The sequence below is a fragment of the Triplophysa dalaica genome, chromosome 5 (assembly GCF_015846415.1).
Source record: "Triplophysa dalaica isolate WHDGS20190420 chromosome 5, ASM1584641v1, whole genome shotgun sequence".
Classification (NCBI taxonomy): Eukaryota; Metazoa; Chordata; class Actinopteri; order Cypriniformes; family Nemacheilidae; genus Triplophysa; species Triplophysa dalaica.
The window spans coordinates 21,576,344-21,596,205 of record NC_079546.1 but is presented as its reverse complement, the minus strand read 5'-3'; the positions used below and the strand labels follow the sequence as shown (position 1 = coordinate 21,596,205).

Sequence of the window (19,862 nt, the reverse complement as noted above, 5' to 3'; positions counted from 1 at the left end):
TTCTTAAGTTTCAGAACCTCTGAATTTTAGCATCGAACCACACACGATCCCTTGTTGTGCGCGCTAAAAACTGCACGATGATTCTTCGTGGTTGCGTTGAAACGGCTCCTTTTTTCGGTCTGGGCCCCAAGCGGTGAGCTACGTTCTCCGATGACTGTAAAGAATCCTTTATAGTTGGAGATACTCGAGATAAGATATCTATCACAGTCCTTTTTACATTTTCATCCTCTTTTTCTGGAATTCCAGATATTTTTAGATTCCAGCGCCTTTGATATGACAATATTTTGTTTTCTGCAGTGACGGTTTCTAACTTTTCCTCTGTAGCATCCAATTGGTTGCCCATGCCACCTAGTTGCTCTTTGAAATCTTTCAGTGTGTCCTCCATTTTTGTTACCTTTTCTAGAAGTGATTGTTGTGATTGTTGTGTTGTGCTTTTGGAAACCGCCTCCGGTCTTTCGATTCTTACCGTTTTCTTGGCCGGACTGTTGATTAGTGTGTCTGAAAGAGAATGAACCTCTTGTACATTGTCATCTTGTTTGATATCGTCATGGAATATTTTTATCCTTTCCATATCTGTATCCATTGAAGTGTAGCACTGAAAGTTGTCGCCCGAATTTCCACAAGCTGCCTCCATTACCAATGTAAACTTTATTTGCGTCCACGTGGAGACTTTTTACCATTATAATCTCGACGTATAAGGGATTTGAGTGTATAAAACGTAGTTAGCGTTCGTTAAAACATATATCGCAACACTTTTTGTTATTCACAGTTGTAATTCGAGTTTCCAAAAGTTAAAAGTTTGCACAAATTCAAACAGCGCCATTCAAAACATGACTACACTCGGCGCCATCTTCAGCACCTCCGTTTAACGCTTTGTAGACAGGAGAATTTTAAATTTAATTCGACTTTTCACCGGAAGCCAGTGCAAGTGTTGTAATGTGGGAGTAATATGCTCAGCTCTAGAAGTCCGGCAGATGATTCGTGCGGGAGAGTTTTGAACCAGCTGTAATTTATGAACGAGATTTAATGGCGAAAATAGGCCCTGTGGCCACTGAAGTAAATGATGTTTCCCCTTATCTTGCTATAAATCCGCCGTCATAATTAAACACCACAGCTAAGTGCAGAGTATACCACAGTATACATCCAGAGATGCCTTTTGAGAGCTTCCAACACGGTTGTTGATGAAAAGACTGCCGTGGACTTTGTGATGTTTGAGCGACGAGTGTCGCCGTCCCGAATACGGGACGCCTGTGTTTCCTTCAATATTGTCCATGTTAATTCTAATCAAATCGTGACAAACTATATACCGTCTGAAAGGTCTAAGAGTCTAGATTACAGATATAAGCAGTGTTCGACAAATTAACACTCCAAATCCTCCAAGTGTCTTTTTTCAAAAGAGACCAACCATATGTCCCTCCTCCAAAGCATTCAATAGTTACAGCTGTTTAAGTTTGCATAGTAAATTTTTTTGTGTTGCTCAAAATATGGACCGACACTTAACGGGTTTTGAACAACCATAATTAACTAAATCCCAAACGTCTGTGGAAAGCAAGTGGCTGTATGACCTGAAAGAATCGCAGCAGATCGGCCTAGCATGAATTAGCAATAGCTGTGTAGATAATAAATCATCTGTAACATCCTAAATCACAGCTGACCGAGCGTGCGAATCTCTGTTGCTTCGACTGCGGACGTAGAAAGGGGTAAGTTGCGATCTTTTATGTTCCATGTTGGAAGGTGATTGGTAAGGTGTTGATTGGTAGTGAGTGATACAGGATTGAGTCTTGAGTTTGATGAAAGTGATGAATTTTTTTCTTTTTGTAATATCTTCACATTTATGATTTTGTACAGAACACACTCTTTCTGGCTATTTGGGGTGAGTAAATCAATAGTTTATCCCTCAATTGTCTTTTACTCATTTGTAATACGAAAATGGTAACTCAATTGTTTTTCATGATTTTTTTTTTATAGAACAAAACCAAACAAATTTTGAATTGATGAAATTGTGGAGAAGGCACCAGACCCTTAAAAAAGGAGGGGTCAAATTTGATGATATTCAGTCAAACAAAGAAGGCTTCTGGGGTCAAGTGGGTACTTCTTTTGGGATACTCAATCGTATAATAAACCACTTTAGACTACAAGATGCTTTCAATAAGGTGAGCAAGTTTGATTCAATGTTTGATCTTAGATTTTAATGCAATTAGTATTGCTATTTTATTAATATTTTCCTAACAAATTTCTATTTGTTTTCTGTAAACAGAAAGTGTCCAAATCTGTCAAATCCTCTGCTGAACCTAGGCAACAGTATCCAGAGCAGGTTGGCATGTTGTGTAATACAAACCAAGTGGACCATATGTAACTTTTGCTATATGAAAAATTTTGCCATCTCACATCAAAACAACATAAACATATCAGTCACAATATCATTTTATATTGCCTTTTTATGTTTGGGTTGGTAACATTTCAAGCTAGGTATTGCTGGTCTTTCTTTCATTGGTCCAAACAGAAAGTGTACCATCTCCTTTTCCGACCAGCGAGGAAGAAAGTGTGGAAGAGCAACCTCTGCAAAGCTCTCCTGAACAAGTACGTTTCCAGATTCCTCCTACATAGTTGTTAACAATTTTATGTACTTCCGTTAAAAAGAAATATACACATACATGCACATACAATATAAAAAACCACACAAAACCAAACTTGTTAAGTTTAACGTAACAAGTGAAATGGAAATTTATCACTGATTACATTTTCTTCAGAGGTATCTGAAAGACGCATTGGACGAGGATGGATTTGTCAGAATAAAAGTACCAGAGAAACCAGTCTACTTCTTCATTGATCGTAGTGAGTGGGAAAAAAAATTAAAACCTAGAGGAAATAGAGGATTCAGAGGATTGCAGCGGACAAACATAATTTCATAAGGATTGAGAACGGTAAATCCCTACTTTTCTATTGCATTTAAAAGGCACAGACTGAAGGCTTTGGGATCAACACAAGCAAGCCCTGAATTCTGGTGCCTTGGTTATTGCCAGTTTGATGATTGCCCAGTCACTCTGACTGTAACTGAAGATGTGTGGACCTAAAGGCAACAGTGGAGTTTCAGGGCGGGGAGAGCATTCATAACCGCATGGAATTAAAAAAAAAGATGCATCCGAGCACAAGACAAAGAACAAATTGGCAAAGACCTACAAAAGCAATGTCCCCGAACAATGTATCTGGAAAAACTTTGGAATATGGATGAAGATGTATAGACCTTAGGCTGTAGAGATGAGGCTTCTAGTCCCATCCATCCATCCATCCATCCATTTTCTACTGCTTATCCGAACAACCTCGGGTCACGGGGAGCCTGCGCCTATATCAGGAGTCATCGGGCATCAAGGCAGGATACACCCTGGATGGAGTGCCAACCCATCACAGGGCACACACACTCACTCATTCACTCACTCACACACTCACACACTCACACCCTACGGACAATTTTTCCAGAGATGCCAATCAACCTACCATGCATGTCTTTGGACCAGGGGAGGAAACCGGAGTACCCGGAGGAAACCCCCGAGGCACGGGGAGAACATGCAAACTCCACACACACATGTCGGAAGCGGGAACCGAACCCCCAACCCTGGAGGTGTGAGGCGAACGTGCTAACCACTAAGCCACCGTGCCCGCTTCTAGTCCCAATGTGCTGAAAAATATATCCTGGAAAGTGCAGGAAAAAAGTCGTCAGCACAGTAATGACATTGTCAGCCTACAAATAATGCTGGACAAAAAGAAGAACACTCCAGACGAGGTGCTACAGAAGGTAATACTGCACCCCAAAGGTGTTTTACTCTAGTCCAGAAGGAGTGTAGAGATTTATCAAGAGCGATGTCGAGAATACATGGTTTATCTTGATGCCACAGGCAGCATTCTAAAAAAACAGAAAGGTTCGCCTCCTATCTACGTGTTTGAGCTGGTGGTCAGGAATCCCAATAAAAACTACTCCCCTCTTCCGCTTTTCCCATTGCAACATATGTCACCTGTGATCACACAACAGCATCAGTAACCTACTTCCTTGAGGCATTTCAAACTGATGTTGCAAAGTGTTTCGGGCGGAAAGCCATGCGGTCACAATTGATGATGATTATCTGTGATGGGTCAATAGTGCTAATGCAGGGAATATATTTAACATTCCATTCCATTCCATTTTCTACCGCTTATCCGAACTACCTAAAAGCATTTACATGAAATCTGCAAGTGTTGGATAAAGGTCACAGTGGTTATGATTACAGTCCAATAATGTAATGTATTTTAATGCACTTATGATGAATTTACACATCTAAACATAACAACCAAATTCACTTTTTCCATTCCCCAGTGCACAGAACCACTACCATCTGGCCATCACACTTTTGGTCTCCTCATAACTGCAAGTACTGTGGCAGAACTGGACGGAATGGTACAACGTGCTACAGTAGTTGAGAAACACTTCAAGAACCTGCAGTCGTGGATCTAGAAAACTTGAATAGAAGTGGATTTAAGTGGATTTGAACTTTGTCACTAGAAGTGCAAAGGTAACACAGAGGACTTAAAGCTAAATGTCCATCCTGGTTGTATCTGGTTGTATCTTCCCTATGCTCTACTGTGGAATGGAATAATGCTAGGTAAGTCATATTTAATTACGCATCGTACTCTTCTTTAAAGGTACACTGTGTAGGAATTTGAAGGATTTATTCACCAAAATGTAATATATAATACAAAACTATGTTGTGAGTGGTGAAGAAATACCTGACAAAATTAACCGAAATGTTTACATTACCTTATAATGCGCCATTTTATGTATATACACCGCGGGCACACCCTTACATGTAATTTATTACATACTAACAGACTAGTTCTTCTTCGGCTGTGTTTTGAGGCAGCTTTCCACGCCACTACATAGAAGGATTCGCAGAAGAAGAGAAAGACCATAACACAATTTAGTTGTCGTGTTTTATTAGAAATAGAAACTGTTCTTTGTTGCGGTAAGAAGTATGTGCGCTAATGGCGGACCACACATACTCTGCACACGAGCCGATAGAGCGTCAATCTGTGCAGCAAGGCGAAATCGACACAAAAAACGGCAGAAAACCCGAATAAACATCGTCGTGGTTTTTCCCAAACGGAAGGCACTGAAGCAGGAAAAGGTTTGCTAAGCGACGCCGAAGCTGCCAGCTTTCTGCTGGACCGGTAAGTTTGTCTAGTTTCCGCTATATAAGTGAAGCGTTTGTTTGATAGCTTTAGCTAATAGATGAGCTGATCATCAAGAGAAGTCGCGTTTTTCCTTGTAAATGTTAAGCACTTTGTAATTGTACTATAATTCCTTGTTGCATGGCCATGTGCAAATCAAGTTAGAAATCATGTTTACAATCATAATTTACATAAATCGGGTGTAAGTTATATTATAATACTGCTTAGCTTCCACACTCTCTCTTGTGAGGTCCTGCCGGGTAACGTTAGCTCCTCTGCCCCTCCTCGCCCTGCCTGCATCTCCAACACCCCTAACTCTCCAATCTCTTCCTCTCCCTCTTACTACCTGTGTTAAGTCCTCTGATTGACTCTGTGATGATGAGAAAAACGTCTGCTAAGACTTTCGCGGATAGATTACACACATTTAGCATTAGCAAGCTGTGTCAATAGGCTGTAAGTTACGAACCAAGTTACCATGCCAAAAAAAGCTATGCGAAATAAGCGAATAAATCACAGACACAATGTTAAACAAGTAACAATAATATTCACTATAACGATAACAGTAAATGATAAATTAAGTAACTTTTATTTATTTATTTTTCTTTGTAAATAAGCCTGGTCACTTGACTTGCAAAGGTTACTCTCTGCTGTCTCAGACGACATCATCTCTGTCCTGTGTCCGTAACTTCAGTCTCTTGTTCGCCTGTGAGACGTAGATTGCACTGATCAACACCACCGATAATGTCCGTTGTCATTTATGGAACCCTTTTGTCATTTGACGGCAACCGTAGCTAGCGTAGTTGGAGCTTGCATTTTCCAACTACTCCAAAAGTGGCCTCTGTTACTTACATACAGAGCCTTTAAAAAAGTTGCTATGCACATAACGCATAACATTATTTTGATATTAAGGTGATCTTGGACGCCATGGCAAAGGTCAAGCATATGTGAAGTTCACAAAACATTATGATTTGCTGAGAAACCTTCAAAGAGAAGTAAGTAAAATATCTAATATAGGTGAAGTATTTCATATTGATATAATTGCTTTCAACTTCTTATTTGTGTTATTCATGGTTCTGTATTTCTCCCTCAGAACGTAACTGTAGACAACAAGACACAGGGCATTATGGAGAACAGCCAGTGGGATTTGAAACATATCCGTTTCCCCTCTGACAGACTCACCCGACTAGACGACTTTGTAGCTCGATACCAACATATTCACACTGCTCAGCTTAAAGAGTATGAAGACTCGAAACGAGTTTTTCAAAGAAAGGTTTGCAAATTGCTTTAGGTAGTATCATTAAAGATGTAATAGACCTGTGGTCAGGTGGCTGTTGTCTGATTTTTGACACTTGATGCATGTTTCGCATGCATGGCCATCCCACATTTATCGCCAATAAGTACACTCACAATAGGATTGATACTTTGAGGCAATACATTTGTATATTGAATATTATGGACCAATTATGTATGTGAAAATCAGTTCTAAATCTTAAATAATGCTTCCAACAATCCAATTGACTTACTTTGTCATTTTAAACCTTATTTACCTTATTTAAACAGATATTTTAAGAACATTTGCTATTAAAATAATGCAATGGTCTAAACAAAGACAAAACATGTCTTAAGTAGTTAGTTTTCAAAGACAATTAGGGTGAATCAATAACATTTGGTGTTTAATTTGTATGGTCAAATTGAAATTGTGCATCTAGTAATATAAATATACATAAATAACAAATACATGAATGCTATATATAATTTAAAATATTTATAAATTTGAATGCCATATTTGCTGCACCAAATTAAAATATGTTAAGCTAAAATCGGTTAATTGTTCACATATTTTTTAGTGTTTGATGAGGCCAATAACTGTGCCATGTGTTCAATGGCAAAACCAATTGGATCTGGGCCTCCCACTACACATTGGGTGAGTTTTTTGTTTCCTTTCAAATTTCAGTGTCATTTCACATTCTGGTCTCATATTTTAGTCTGTGCTGGTTAAGTAAAGGCTGAATATGAATGATAAATTAATGAGATTAAGTAAGTTAACTTGTAATTTGAAGATATTTATAATTTCATTGAAATTGTCCACTCTAGATCCAATGGGTGGTTCCATGAACAGTGTCTGGGATTTAAAAAAAGAATTGAAACGAGCAAGAGAACACAACTGGAATTGCAAGCTATACTCTTTTGAATGTCTTTGAAACCAATAAAATTGTCATTACAATGTCTGAATGTTTTAATGAGCGACAAGAAGAGATTGTGTACGTGAATTCTAAAAACAGCATACTGTATATAGGAAATTTTGGGGGGGGTTATTTAAAAAACGTATCCTGATATTGTTTGAATGCCAATCTGAGATGCTGTACTATGATTCTGAGATGAAATCATTTTCAAGAAACCGGTAGTTTATTTTTATTTTTTATCTGACTATAGAGAAAAAACATTCTTTATAGGACATCGAGGGGACTTTTGTTGAAAAATATCTCATCAAACAGTCCTGATATGGTGTATGAAAAGTGACCTATTTGTCAGTTATGGTCAACCATAATCGAAATGTGACCTCTGCATTTAACCCATCGTGTAAGTTGTGAACACACACACTGAATCGTGAAAACAGACACACAGAGCAGTGGGTAGACATAACTTTTTTGTTATGAGTCTGTCTCTTTAACCACTAGGCCACAACTGGCCCTATAGGTCAAAACCAACCACCTGCCTTAGCAACGGCCTGGCAACCACCCAGAACGCCACACAAACTGCATAGCAACACTCTTATTACCAACAAAATACTTTATCAACGGCCTCGAAATCACCTAGAACAATATAGAAACTGCATAGCAACCCTTTAACGTCATCTCTCATTGCCCTAGAAAGATCAGTCACTTTGATGTGACGGAAGGAGTGCCTCCTGACTTGATGCACGACTTGTTAGAAGGTGTAATACCATTAGTAGTCAAACTTGTTTTGTGTAAGGCACACCGTGATAAGCATATGACTATACAGGAAGTAAATGCTGAAATGAGTCAATTTTCCTAAGGTCAAAATGATAGAGCAAACAAACCATTCCAGCTTTCAGAGAATTTTTTACATAATTCAAATCTCTCAGGGTCAGCCTCACAGAAATGGTGCCTGTTTAAGATTTTACCCTTTTTGATCGCACAACGCATACCACCCTGTTCAAAGTATTGGAATGTCTACCTTCTATGTCGAGAAATTACAGATATTGTTATGGCACTTACAATAAAAAGAGAAAGCCTTTTGATTCTTGACCTGAAAGTGAACGAGTTCTTGCAAGAGTTAAAAGATGTATTTGATGTCATCACACCAGAGTGTCATTATCTAATACATTACGCAGACTTATTTCATCTCACGGTCCGCTGCGCCCTCTGTTGTGTAAGCGTTTTGAAAGCAAGCATTTGTATTTTAAGAATGTTTCAAGCACCTGTAAAATCTTCATGAACATCACTGCTTCTTCAAGCAAAAGACACCAATTCAAACAGTGATGGGAGTTTTCATCCAGAAGCATGCTGTGTGATTATGAAGAAGTTACTGGAACAAATTTGAGCACGCCTTTCACATCTTTACCCAAAGAGCTTCAAAATACATTGAAAAGTAACAAAAAATGTCAAGTCTTAGATTTTGCAGGTAAAACAATTCATTGTGTCAAAGAGGCTTGTCTTAACAATGTAAAGTATGCAACAAAGATGTTTTTGTTGTTGATGTTGTGCATACAGAGGAAGTTCAATCATTCTGTCAGGTTAAGTATGTCTTCAACATCGACACATTGTGGGTACTGTGTGGAAAACTGTCACTTCCACATTTGTTTGATTCTCATTTTCATGCATTTCATGTTTCATATGACAAGGACTGGTTTTGTATGATGCCAGGAGATAAACTGGAATACCACGCACTTGACCTTCATATGGTTGATGATGTTTTGTATGTGGGAGCCAGATATGTGTACTTAATTAATAGTAGAATTGTTACAATGTTTTTTTGGATGTTTTTGCGTTAAACATCACATTAGTTTTTATCAGGAATACTTTATGCTTTGATTGTTCATGTTAAAATTGTAGTGTTAATGGTATAGTTCAGGCAAAAATAAAAATGATGTTATCATTCACTCCTCCTCATGTACTTCCAGACCTGTATACATTTATTTGTTCTGCTGTACTCAAAGATATTTGGAAGAATGTCTTTAACCAAACAGATCTCGCCTAGCATTCACTGTGATAGTATTTTTTTCCTGCTATGATAGTCAATGGTGGTCGAGAACTGATTGGATACCAACATTCTTCCAAATATCTTCCTTTGAGTAGCGCATGTATACAGGTCTGGATCAGCTTGAGTGAATGATGACGGAATTTTCATTTTTGCCTGAACCATACCTTTAAATGACTGGTATAGCATGAAAAGCAATACAAAAAAAATATTAATTTGTTATATTGTATTGCAGTTATTACAGTTTTGTCACATTCAATTGTAAGTGTTATATTGTTGGTGGGATATTGTATTTTACATGTTACATTTTAGTTAAATGTTTTGCATCAAAAATAAAGTTTTTAAAAGTGATATAATTTTTTTACATTTTATTGTAAAGTACAAATATGGTGTTTGCAGGTTTCCACTATGTGCTAGACCAGTGTTTGTTCAAACACTTATGTATTTGATGGCATGTATTAACATTTATTTATATTAAAATGATGTCTTCTCAGTTAAAATCTTTAATGTGTTACTTAATTGATAAATGGCCTGCAATAGTGCTCAAAGGAACACATTTGCCAAAGTCGTGGCCTAATGGTTAGAGGGCTGGACTCGTGACCAGAAGGTCGCCGGTTCCATCCTCAGGTCAGGCAGGTTACGATTGAGGTGTCCTTGAGCAAGGCACCTAACCCCTACTTGCTCCCCGGGCGCTGCAGTGATATCTGCCCACTGCTCAGGGTGTATGTTTGTTCACCACTTGCTGTGCGTGTGTTCACTGCTCACTGGATGGGTTAAAAGCACCATAACTGACAAACAGGTCACTTTCACTTTCATCTCACTGTGTCACATTTACACTTCACATATCTATAGAATAAGAGTCAGTTCTGCACACGACTGTTTAGTTTTGTATGAAGATCAAACACAAGAGCAGTGAAGAGAGATCTTGATCATAAATACTATAGATGACATGAATGTGTGATGATAAAACACCTCTATGTGTGTAAAACACTACAAGAATCTCAACTAGACATCAAACACTTTCAGACTTTATTAAAGTTTCAGATAAAAACACACAAACTGATCAAATCTACAGACTGACACAGACTTTCTGTAACAAGTCCAGACTGAAAACTGAGCAAAAGTCTTGTAGTGTATTTCAGCCTTAAAGCAGCTGAAGACCGAACTCTGATAGTTTATATCCGGTACAATACCGCCACATTCTGCGATAATCGCGCAACAATAACCAAAGTCAGACCTTTACATTTACTTTAAAGCATGTTCTTTATGATAAAACAGTTGGTCAAATTTTCAAACGCCGTATGTCGCGTCATAATCTAAATGATAATACACATACACAGTAAATGCTTACAAACATGAGAATCTCTTTAAAGGAATAAGTGTGTGGCTCTTAAAAGAGCCTTTGTGTGCGGCGGATGAAAGCGGCGCTTTACTTGGAGCTGGTGTACTTGGTGACGGCTTTGGTGCCCTCGGACACGGCGTGTTTGGCGAGTTCACCGGGCAGCAGCAGACGCACGGCGGTCTGGATCTCTCTCGACGTGATGGTGGAGCGCTTGTTGTAGTGCGCGAGACGAGACGACTCACCGGCGATGCGCTCGAAGATGTCGTTGACGAAAGAGTTCATGATGCCCATCGCCTTGGAAGAGATGCCGGTGTCGGGGTGGACCTGCTTGAGCACTTTGTACACGTAGATGGCGTAACTCTCCTTCCTGGACTTTCTGCGCTTCTTTCCTCCCTTGACGGCGGTCTTGGTGACGGCCTTCTTAGAGCCCTTCTTGGGCGCGGGTTTGGCTGGTTCAGGCATGATAGTGCTCGTATGAAGTCAAGACTAATAATAAATGACACTAACTGCACAGGGGTATTTATTCACTCCCGCATGCAAATGTTTAGCGTAACGGAGCCTGTTGTCTGATTGCGTGTCTTCGTCGGCCGAACCCATAAAATGTGTTTATTGGTCAGCTCATAGTTTGACGGGTCGGATAGAGAGCCAATGAAAGTGTTTCCCGCCCACAGTCTCGTGTTTGAAGGTGACCCTCCCACAAGCGATTCAGTTTCCTTTGTTTGCTCTTCCCGCTCTTTTTCGAATTTGATAAAAAATAACCTTTATATCTGAATTAACTCTACATTATGTACTTCATCGTGTCATAAAAGTCACTTAAAGAGTTCATACAGAAAGTATTTCATTCTTTTATGAGTTATTGAGAAACTTTGGTCAGCTAATGTTTATATAGTTAGATGATGATGATTGTGATTCTTTTTCGAGCACCAGAAGTGTGTAACACAACAGATTAATCTCATCAGTTGAGGTTCTCCAAAACGCATCTGGGATAATAAAACGTGACATTCATAACATTTCGTTTGTTATGATATAACTTCTGAAGTTATAAACTCCTCGAGTGATAAAGTGGCTTTTAGAAGAGCAGTTGGGTTTCATAAGTCTTGTTTTAAAGTGAAAGTACGTCATCGTGTCATCACAGTCCGTCAAAGATTTCGTCCAGAAAGCATTTAACCCTATTACACGTTATTCACGATACATTGCACGTGCTGACGTTTATAGTTACGTCATGATGATTGTGTTTCTTATTCGAGCGAAAGAAGTGTGCAACACAAGTTCTAAAAGTTTGAGTTCTCGTCAATCTTGATTTATTTTATAAAAATTCATCTCCTCGAGTGAGACAGTGGGTGGCTCTTAAAAGAGCCGTTGTGTTCAATGTTTTACTTCAGAATAAACGCGTTTAACCTCCGAAGCCGTACAGAGTGCGTCCCTGTCGTTTCAGCGCGTACACGACGTCCATGGCGGTGACGGTCTTTCTCTTGGCGTGCTCGGTGTAGGTGACGGCGTCACGGATAACATTCTCCAGAAACACCTTCAACACACCGCGAGTCTCCTCGTAGATGAGACCGGAAATACGCTTAACACCACCGCGGCGAGCAAGACGACGGATGGCAGGCTTGGTGATGCCCTGGATGTTATCACGCAACACTTTGCGATGACGCTTCGCGCCTCCTTTACCGAGTCCCTTTCCGCCTTTTCCTCTTCCAGACATGAGTCTTACTTCAGTGAGTACAGTGTAACAAGGAATCGAAACCGTGAGCGGAGGACTTAAACCTGTGCTTATAGGACCTAATAGAAACAGGGGCAAGAGGGCGGGACCAGCCACGTCATTTACACGTTTGTCTTAACGCCTCTGCCCTCACAAAGCTCTCAGTAAATCTCTTAACGGTGTAACTTACAGGAAACACGAAGTTTAAGATTTAAAAAAAAAAAAACAATAAACTTTAAGTGATAGTTCACCCAATAAAATCTTTCATCATATATTCTGCCTTATATTTCTTACCCGTTTAAATGACTTTGTTCTCACAAAACACATGTTAAGATATCCCTTTATATTGTAATAATATATTAGATTGAAATGATAGATGACCACTAGCCAAATTTAGCTTCGCTTTTTATCTACTATATCCAAATGAGTATTAAAAGTGTTTGAGGAAGGAAAGTGTTATTGACATGTGATCCGACGCTCTTAAGAGGAATGATTTAGCGCAGACTAATAGATGAACAAACACACGGGGTATATCTGCTGCTTAAAGAGACACTGATAAGATAATAATCATTCTTAATATTGAGCAATCACGTTTTCTAAAATAATATTCATCATTGACAACTTGCGTTACTATTTATGTTTGTAAAAAACGGTGGAAATCGTGTCGTTCAGTTGATGTGGTGGCTCTTAAAAGAGCCGTTGAGTTGTTATTAAAGCGGGACTTAAGCGCGCTCTCCGCGGATGCGGCGGGCCAGCTGAATGTCTTTGGGCATGATGGTGACCCTCTTAGCGTGGATGGCGCACAGGTTTGTGTCCTCGAACAGACCGACCAGATAAGCCTCGCTGGACTCCTGCAGAGCCATGACGGCGGAGCTCTGGAAGCGCAGATCCGTCTTGAAGTCCTGAGCGATCTCTCTCACCAGGCGCTGGAAAGGCAGTTTGCGGATGAGCAGCTCGGTGGACTTCTGGTAGCGGCGGATCTCTCTCAGAGCCACGGTGCCGGGCCTGTAACGATGAGGCTTCTTCACGCCGCCAGTGGCGGGAGCGCTCTTACGGGCGGCTTTGGTGGCGAGCTGCTTCCTCGGGGCTTTGCCACCGGTGGACTTACGGGCGGTCTGCTTGGTTCTTGCCATTGCTGCTGAATCTTCTGCGTTGCGTACAGAATATGTCTGCGGTGTCGGTGTGCCTGCTTTTAAAGGCTAGAACGCGCATTACGTCAAGGGCACGAAGACACTCGATTGGCTGATCTGTGACGTCATCTAGAGATAGTGAGCCAATGGCCGCGCGGTATGCGTTCAAATGATACTGGCGGGACATTGTTTCCTTTGTTCAGATCACGCGTCACGTACACAGGACAAAATCATCATATAATTTCTCTTTATCTCTTTATTTAATACTCGTGTATTATTCCTCTGATCAGACATTTGCACGTTGCAATTTTACAAAGTTCACGTAGAAAGGTCTTCACATACGAATCAAATTAAAATAATCTTTCACGTTAAATCACAAGCGCAGCAACAAAGTTTATAAGGACAGAAGCGCTCAGCTGTCCGGTGCGTTTTATTTACTTAAACCCGTTAAAACAAGACGCTTTACAATTATTATTTTACTCTGATAAAACGTCAAAGACATCGTTAGCTACCGTGCGAGTAAACATAAGCATATCTGGTAGAACATTTGGGGCAGTGGACTGTTTGGAACGCGACCTCATTTATATCAGGTCTATGATAATGTATTAATATAAAAACTCGATGCATTAAAACAGAAACCTCGTCGCTCTCTCAGTGATAATGTGGGTGGCTCTTAAAAGAGCCTTTGGTTTGAAACGAACTGTCCCCCGTTTACTTGGTCTTAGCGGGTTTGTCGGTCTTCTTGGGCAGTAACACCGCCTGAATGTTGGGCAACACACCACCCTGAGCGATCGTCACGCCGCCCAGAAGTCTGTTCAACTCCTCGTCGTTACGCACGGCCAGCTGTAGATGGCGGGGAATGATCCGACTCTTCTTGTTGTCCCGAGCGGCGTTTCCGGCCAACTCCAGGATCTCAGCGGTGAGATACTCGAGGACAGCGGCGAGATAAACTGGAGCTCCGGCACCGACGCGTTGTGCGTAGTTACCTTTGCGAAGTAGCCTGTGAACACGGCCGACGGGAAACTGAAGACCCGCTCTGGATGACCGAGTCTTAGCTTTCGCTCTTGATTTACCGCCGGTTTTACCTCTTCCACTCATTGTTACTTAAGATATAAAATCCTCACGATTATAAAAACATGAATGAAATGTGAGAAATAGTTTTTGGTTTTCATGATTTATACGTGCCTATCGTTCGCTTATTGGTTGGAGTCTGTGAAAAGTTCAAACCAATCACTGAACTTCCCTCCAAAAACCAAAGCCCGCCCATTTCTTCCCATCTTCCTGGTTTTGTTTCAGTTTTTGATCACGTGATCTTTCACTACATTAAATCTTATATCTGCGGTCTTTTCAGAGACGTCAATAGGAAACAACAGTATGAACAAAAGAAAACATTTATACTGAAACACAACTTCAGATGTTTCGCTGATTATAAATTAAATGCTCTGACGATCATAACTTGTGTTCTTAATTTGAACCAGATTTCTCAGCATATTCATATATAAAGAGTTTTCCTGTAGTTTAGAAGAGCAAGGTTGTGGGTTCGAGCCCAGATATCTATGTATAAATGTAAAGGATAATGCACTGTAAGTAGCTTTGGATAAAAGCGTCTGCCAAATGAATATTTAAATGTGACAACACAACCATAATATCAACATATGTCTGAAACACAACTCTTTAGTGGGCTGGTGGTGGCTCTTAAAAGAGCCTTTTGTAATAGAAAGTCTGGAGAAGTAATTTACTTCTTTTTCGGGGCGGCCCTTTTAGGCTTCGCTGCTTTGGGCTTTGTCGTCTTGGGTTTTGCAGCCTTGACCTTCTTGGGGCTTTTAGCTGCTTTCTTCGGACTCTTGGCTGCCTTCTTGGGGGCCGCTGGCTTCTTCGCCTTCTTAGGGCTCTTCGTTGCCTTTTTAGCGGCGGTGGCGGCAGGTTTCTTGGCCTTCTTGGGAGATTTCTTTGCGACGGTCTTCTTTGCCGCTGCGGTCTTCGGCTTCTTGGCAGCAGCAGCGGGCTTCTTCACTGCGGGCTTCCTTGCTTTAGGAGCGGCTTTCTTCGCTGGCTTCTTAGTCTCGACTTGTTTTTTGTTGAGTTTGAAAGATCCTGAAGCACCGGTTCCTTTAGTCTGGACCAGTGTGCCTTTAGTCACGAGGCTCTTGATGGCGAGCTTGACGCGGGAGTTGTTCTTCTCCACATCGTATCCGCCGGCGGTGAGAGCTTTCTTCAGGGCGGCCAGAGACACACCGTTTCTCTCCTTGGAGGCCGTCACGGCTTTAACGATGAGATCAATCGCGCCTGGACCCGCTGTCTTGGGTTTGGCTGCAGATTTCTTCTTGGGCGCTTTCGCCGGCGGGGCTGCTGGAGCTGGAGCGGTTTCTGCCATTTCTCTGTTCAGATCTGTACTGTCACACTACAGTTGATTAATAATGCGGCGCTGCGCTCTTAAACACTACATGAGAACCATATAGACTCAGCTCGACCTGTCAGTGCCTCTGTGAGCCGCAAACTCTTGTGTTTTCTCCTGCGACATTTTGAGTAAATATCAGAGTTTTAAAATCATTTGACGGAGTGAAAACAGCGTGAACACAGAGCAGAGATCCAGAGCTTTATTCACAGACTAAACTACACGACAGTAAAGGGTTTATTATTTCACTGTTACATTAAAAACACGACCAGCATCGATCTCTGGAGAAAAGCTGCGCATGACTTTCATGTGATTTGTTTGTGTAAACATTGATGAAACATTAAACATGTTTTCTGTTTATTTAACATACATGTCATAAATGACTTGAGTTAAGTTAATGTCATTCAGGGACTTGTAAAGTGTTGCACACAGAAGTTGTTTTGATCAGATTGAAACACACGAACACTCTCGAGGTATTTGTGTGAATGACACAACGCTGTTTGTTTTACTGATGTGTAAATGTTTTATATTCAGACTGACGAAACGATCAAATGGAGAATAAATATGGATTTTCTAGAGATGCTGAAATTCTCACTGAGAGGACAGATATGTTTGTGTTGTATTTATTTTTTCTTATTTGTATTGTTTTTTTTCCTTCTGTTTTATACAGACAAGTAAGGCCCAGAAGTAAGTTTGGTTTCATCATATATTTGTTTTATCCTTACACGTGTAATTACATCTAAAAATAGTCTTTCAACCTTTTGATTTGGTTGTACATGTTCTGTCAGTTGTTATATATTTCAAATGTTTGTGTAGTGTTAAGAAAATTCAATAAACTCTTCTGATCTCATGCTATCATCAGTTTGTCTCCTGACCGCTGTTCTTCTTTCACATCTCTGAACACAGTTAACTCAAATTTCATATTTTGAGTGTAAACTTCATTTCCTGATGCAGAGAGATCTAGTGAAATAAACATCTAAGATGACACAGATCCATAGTTGTGTCCATCTCGAGCAACACATCATGATCTATCATATCTATGACAATGACACTAATAGAGGTTTACTTGTGTTCACTATGTCTATATGTATTGTTAATGAAAGAGATGAACTTCAAAATCATGCTTTGATCATGTATGGAAAGTGATTATAAGAGAAATGTTCATTCAGATCCAGGTCATCCAGATAACAGGTCACTGTCAGGAGTTCCTGTGAGACTGTGTCGAGTCATCATGAGTCTGCTGCTGTCAGATGAGACTTTGGGTCCTGAATGATCCACACGTTAAAGCAGTAGTTCTTATTACTTTTATTTACAATATTAACATATGTTAATTTAGGGTTTTTTTGCAGACAAAAACTGTGAATCTGTCCTGGATGTCTATGGCATATGTACATAAACTGACTTATTTTAAAGATTAATCTTTTATTAATTAAAGTGCTTTATTCAGTCACTATACACAACCAGTCAAACGTGTTTGAACACTTGAATGAAATGTTGCTTGTTGTCTTAAAAATGCTTTAATCTGAAGGTGCATAAATGTCTGAAATTATACATAAACAGAAATGTCATTGTGCAAATATAAAATTCTTCATTAAAAACTAATATATTTTATACAATAAAATGGATGACTTTTATTGGTTGCTCTTTTTCATTATTTTGTCAGAGGTCAGATGGGACCTTGTTTAGTGTTGTTTGAAGAGCATATTCTAGGTGAAACCTCACGCAGTTGGATGAAATACATTTCTGCAAATATTAGGAAACAATGACTACATTGAAAAAATCTGCTATAAACAGGTTTATAGCAGATACATAACAGGTTTTATTTTACTTGTTCAGATTTTTTGTCACAACATAGTCCACAGTTGCCTTTGTAGTATTCAACAGTTTTAATGTGGATTATTCTGTTGAAAAAATGTTGAAAAATGTTGAAAAAATAAGAATAAATGAGAGATTAAGTTTTTGAAAACTTTTGACCAGTAGTGTACATTGCTTTTTATAGATATGTGCTTACATTAAATCATTAAGCAGACATTTTTATCCAAAGTAACTTAACAATTGAAACAATTGGAACAACATCAGGACAACAAAAAGCATAAGTGCAGTAAAACTGGGGCCTGTACCATGAATGTTGCTGAACAAACCCTGGGTCACAGGATTAGTTTTGGATCGACAAAATCAAACCAACATGATCGAGCTTTGTTGGTACCATGAAGCAGCTCAAGGAGGTTCTTTGCCAACTCAAGCTTTGATCGTGAAGATAAGATTAGTTAGCTCGCGCGTGCACATAAACGAGTGACGTCGACATCGCAAATCCAATTCAACATGGATAGAGGGAGTTACGTATGTTTCTTATGAAATAATTATGTGCAAATATTGGTAACACAAAAATGTATTTCAGTCAAGGAAGTTAAACTGTTTCTGTTGTCTATACAAGAGAGAAGTGTTTCAGAAACACTGTAGATTGAGTTAATGCACAAGTTAAACCACTATATAGTAAACACATTTACTGTAGTATTACAGGTAAATATTACAGTAATGTATCATGATGTATTTGTATAATGTGTGCGTTTGCCCCTACAGGGGCTGTCTTAGTTATCATTTAGTTTACCTTTATTAATGAGGATGAAGCACATGATGAAGAGAAACTAACTCTGCGCTCTGAAAGAGTTAAGAGATCAATGTACTGTACTGTTCCATATTACACACGTGTGAATGTGAGGATTATATGTTACGTTACAGTTGTCTCTTTTATTTTAGGACATGTCACAACCTTCCCCTGTAACTGAAGTGTCTTCTTCCAGAGGTTACAGAAGAAATGTGATCAAAATACACTATAGGAGCTGATTCTAAATAAACAAGGCTACATATAAAAATGTCAGTATGTGAACTCAGAAGTTAGTTGAAGTGGTTCATGTTAAATCATTTCTGTGTTTACACGAAACCCCTGTCTCACACCAACAGGCTATAAAACAGTCCTGTCAGAACAAAGAAGAGAAGACTTTGTTGAAGTTCGAAATTGAGTTTTGGTCACATATTTAAATCATTTAAAGGGTTTTGTACTGTTCCCCATTTAATTTACCTTCCTTAAAGCACTGACACAACACAGATGCATTCAGAAATGTTGAAGGCATTAAACTATTAAAACTTATCATACATTTATAAATGTAGGCCTTCTGTATGCTACATTATTAATATACTACTTAATTCAAAATAGATAAAAATAGCTGTTAAAAGATATGTGATGTCACCTGTCAATGTTTAGATTTGTCTATATCTTACTGTAGCTGTTTAATAGAAGGTTTCTTTAGAGGACAAAGAAGACAAATGTCCCAAAACAGTGAAACCGAAAGTGTTCTGCACCACAAACAAGAATGTAAAAAATGCAATGCAAAGAAATACACATGTATGTATTCTTTTATTTTGTATTTGTTATATCTTTTTCAGCTTTTTATAATCTTTTATATACTGTTTTTATTTAACAGTATTAAAAATAATTAGCCATTGTAACACGCACTGTGAGTTAGTTGCGTCACTTATATGTTATTTGCTCGCCGCTGATTGGTTCACTTTCTTTTTTTTCGGTGTGAGATCTATAATCTAGATCATAAACTGCTCAGATTCACTTTACCTAAATCCCAGGGTTGGTGCAAAATAATCCTGAATTTACCTGCCTAGCCACCTAAACAGGCTTCATGCTACAGGTCTCATAGTCTACCTCAGTATACAAAGATAAGATTGTTCTTTGATTGAAAGAGTAGAAAAGAGACAGAAGTCAGAACTGATTGATCAGGTGTTGACAGAAGAGATTTGTTTTCAGATGATTCTTAAAGACAGACACAGAATCTGATGATCTTGTAGCAGCGGGCAGATCAT

General features: G+C 39.3%; 5 protein-coding genes across 5 annotated transcripts; all 5 read right to left on the bottom strand.

Moving 5' to 3' along the window:
* Positions 1-10,426: 10,426 nt before the first annotated feature.
* On the bottom strand, positions 10,427-11,384 carry LOC130421349 (histone H2B-like). Its single transcript, XM_056749179.1, has one exon. The coding sequence runs from the start codon at positions 11,222-11,224 to the stop codon at positions 10,850-10,852; it is 375 nt and encodes a 124-aa protein (XP_056605157.1). The 5' UTR covers positions 11,225-11,384; the 3' UTR covers positions 10,427-10,849.
* A 143-nt stretch (positions 11,385-11,527) lies between these two features.
* Positions 11,528-12,475, bottom strand: LOC130421356 (histone H4). Its single transcript, XM_056749187.1, has one exon. The coding sequence runs from the start codon at positions 12,465-12,467 to the stop codon at positions 12,156-12,158; it is 312 nt and encodes a 103-aa protein (XP_056605165.1). The 5' UTR covers positions 12,468-12,475; the 3' UTR covers positions 11,528-12,155.
* Positions 12,476-13,114: 639 nt separating this feature from the next.
* Positions 13,115-13,597, bottom strand: LOC130421333 (histone H3-like). The gene has a single exon (XM_056749163.1). The coding sequence runs from the start codon at positions 13,595-13,597 to the stop codon at positions 13,187-13,189; it is 411 nt and encodes a 136-aa protein (XP_056605141.1). The 3' UTR covers positions 13,115-13,186.
* A 652-nt stretch (positions 13,598-14,249) lies between these two features.
* Positions 14,250-14,692, bottom strand: LOC130421340 (histone H2A-like). Its single transcript, XM_056749170.1, has one exon. The coding sequence runs from the start codon at positions 14,690-14,692 to the stop codon at positions 14,306-14,308; it is 387 nt and encodes a 128-aa protein (XP_056605148.1). The 3' UTR covers positions 14,250-14,305.
* Positions 14,693-15,329: 637 nt separating this feature from the next.
* LOC130421359 (histone H1-like) lies at positions 15,330-15,977 on the bottom strand. The gene has a single exon (XM_056749190.1). It carries the CDS (start codon positions 15,966-15,968, stop codon positions 15,330-15,332), a length of 639 nt encoding a protein of 212 aa, XP_056605168.1. The 5' UTR covers positions 15,969-15,977.
* Positions 15,978-19,862: the final 3,885 nt, after the last annotated feature.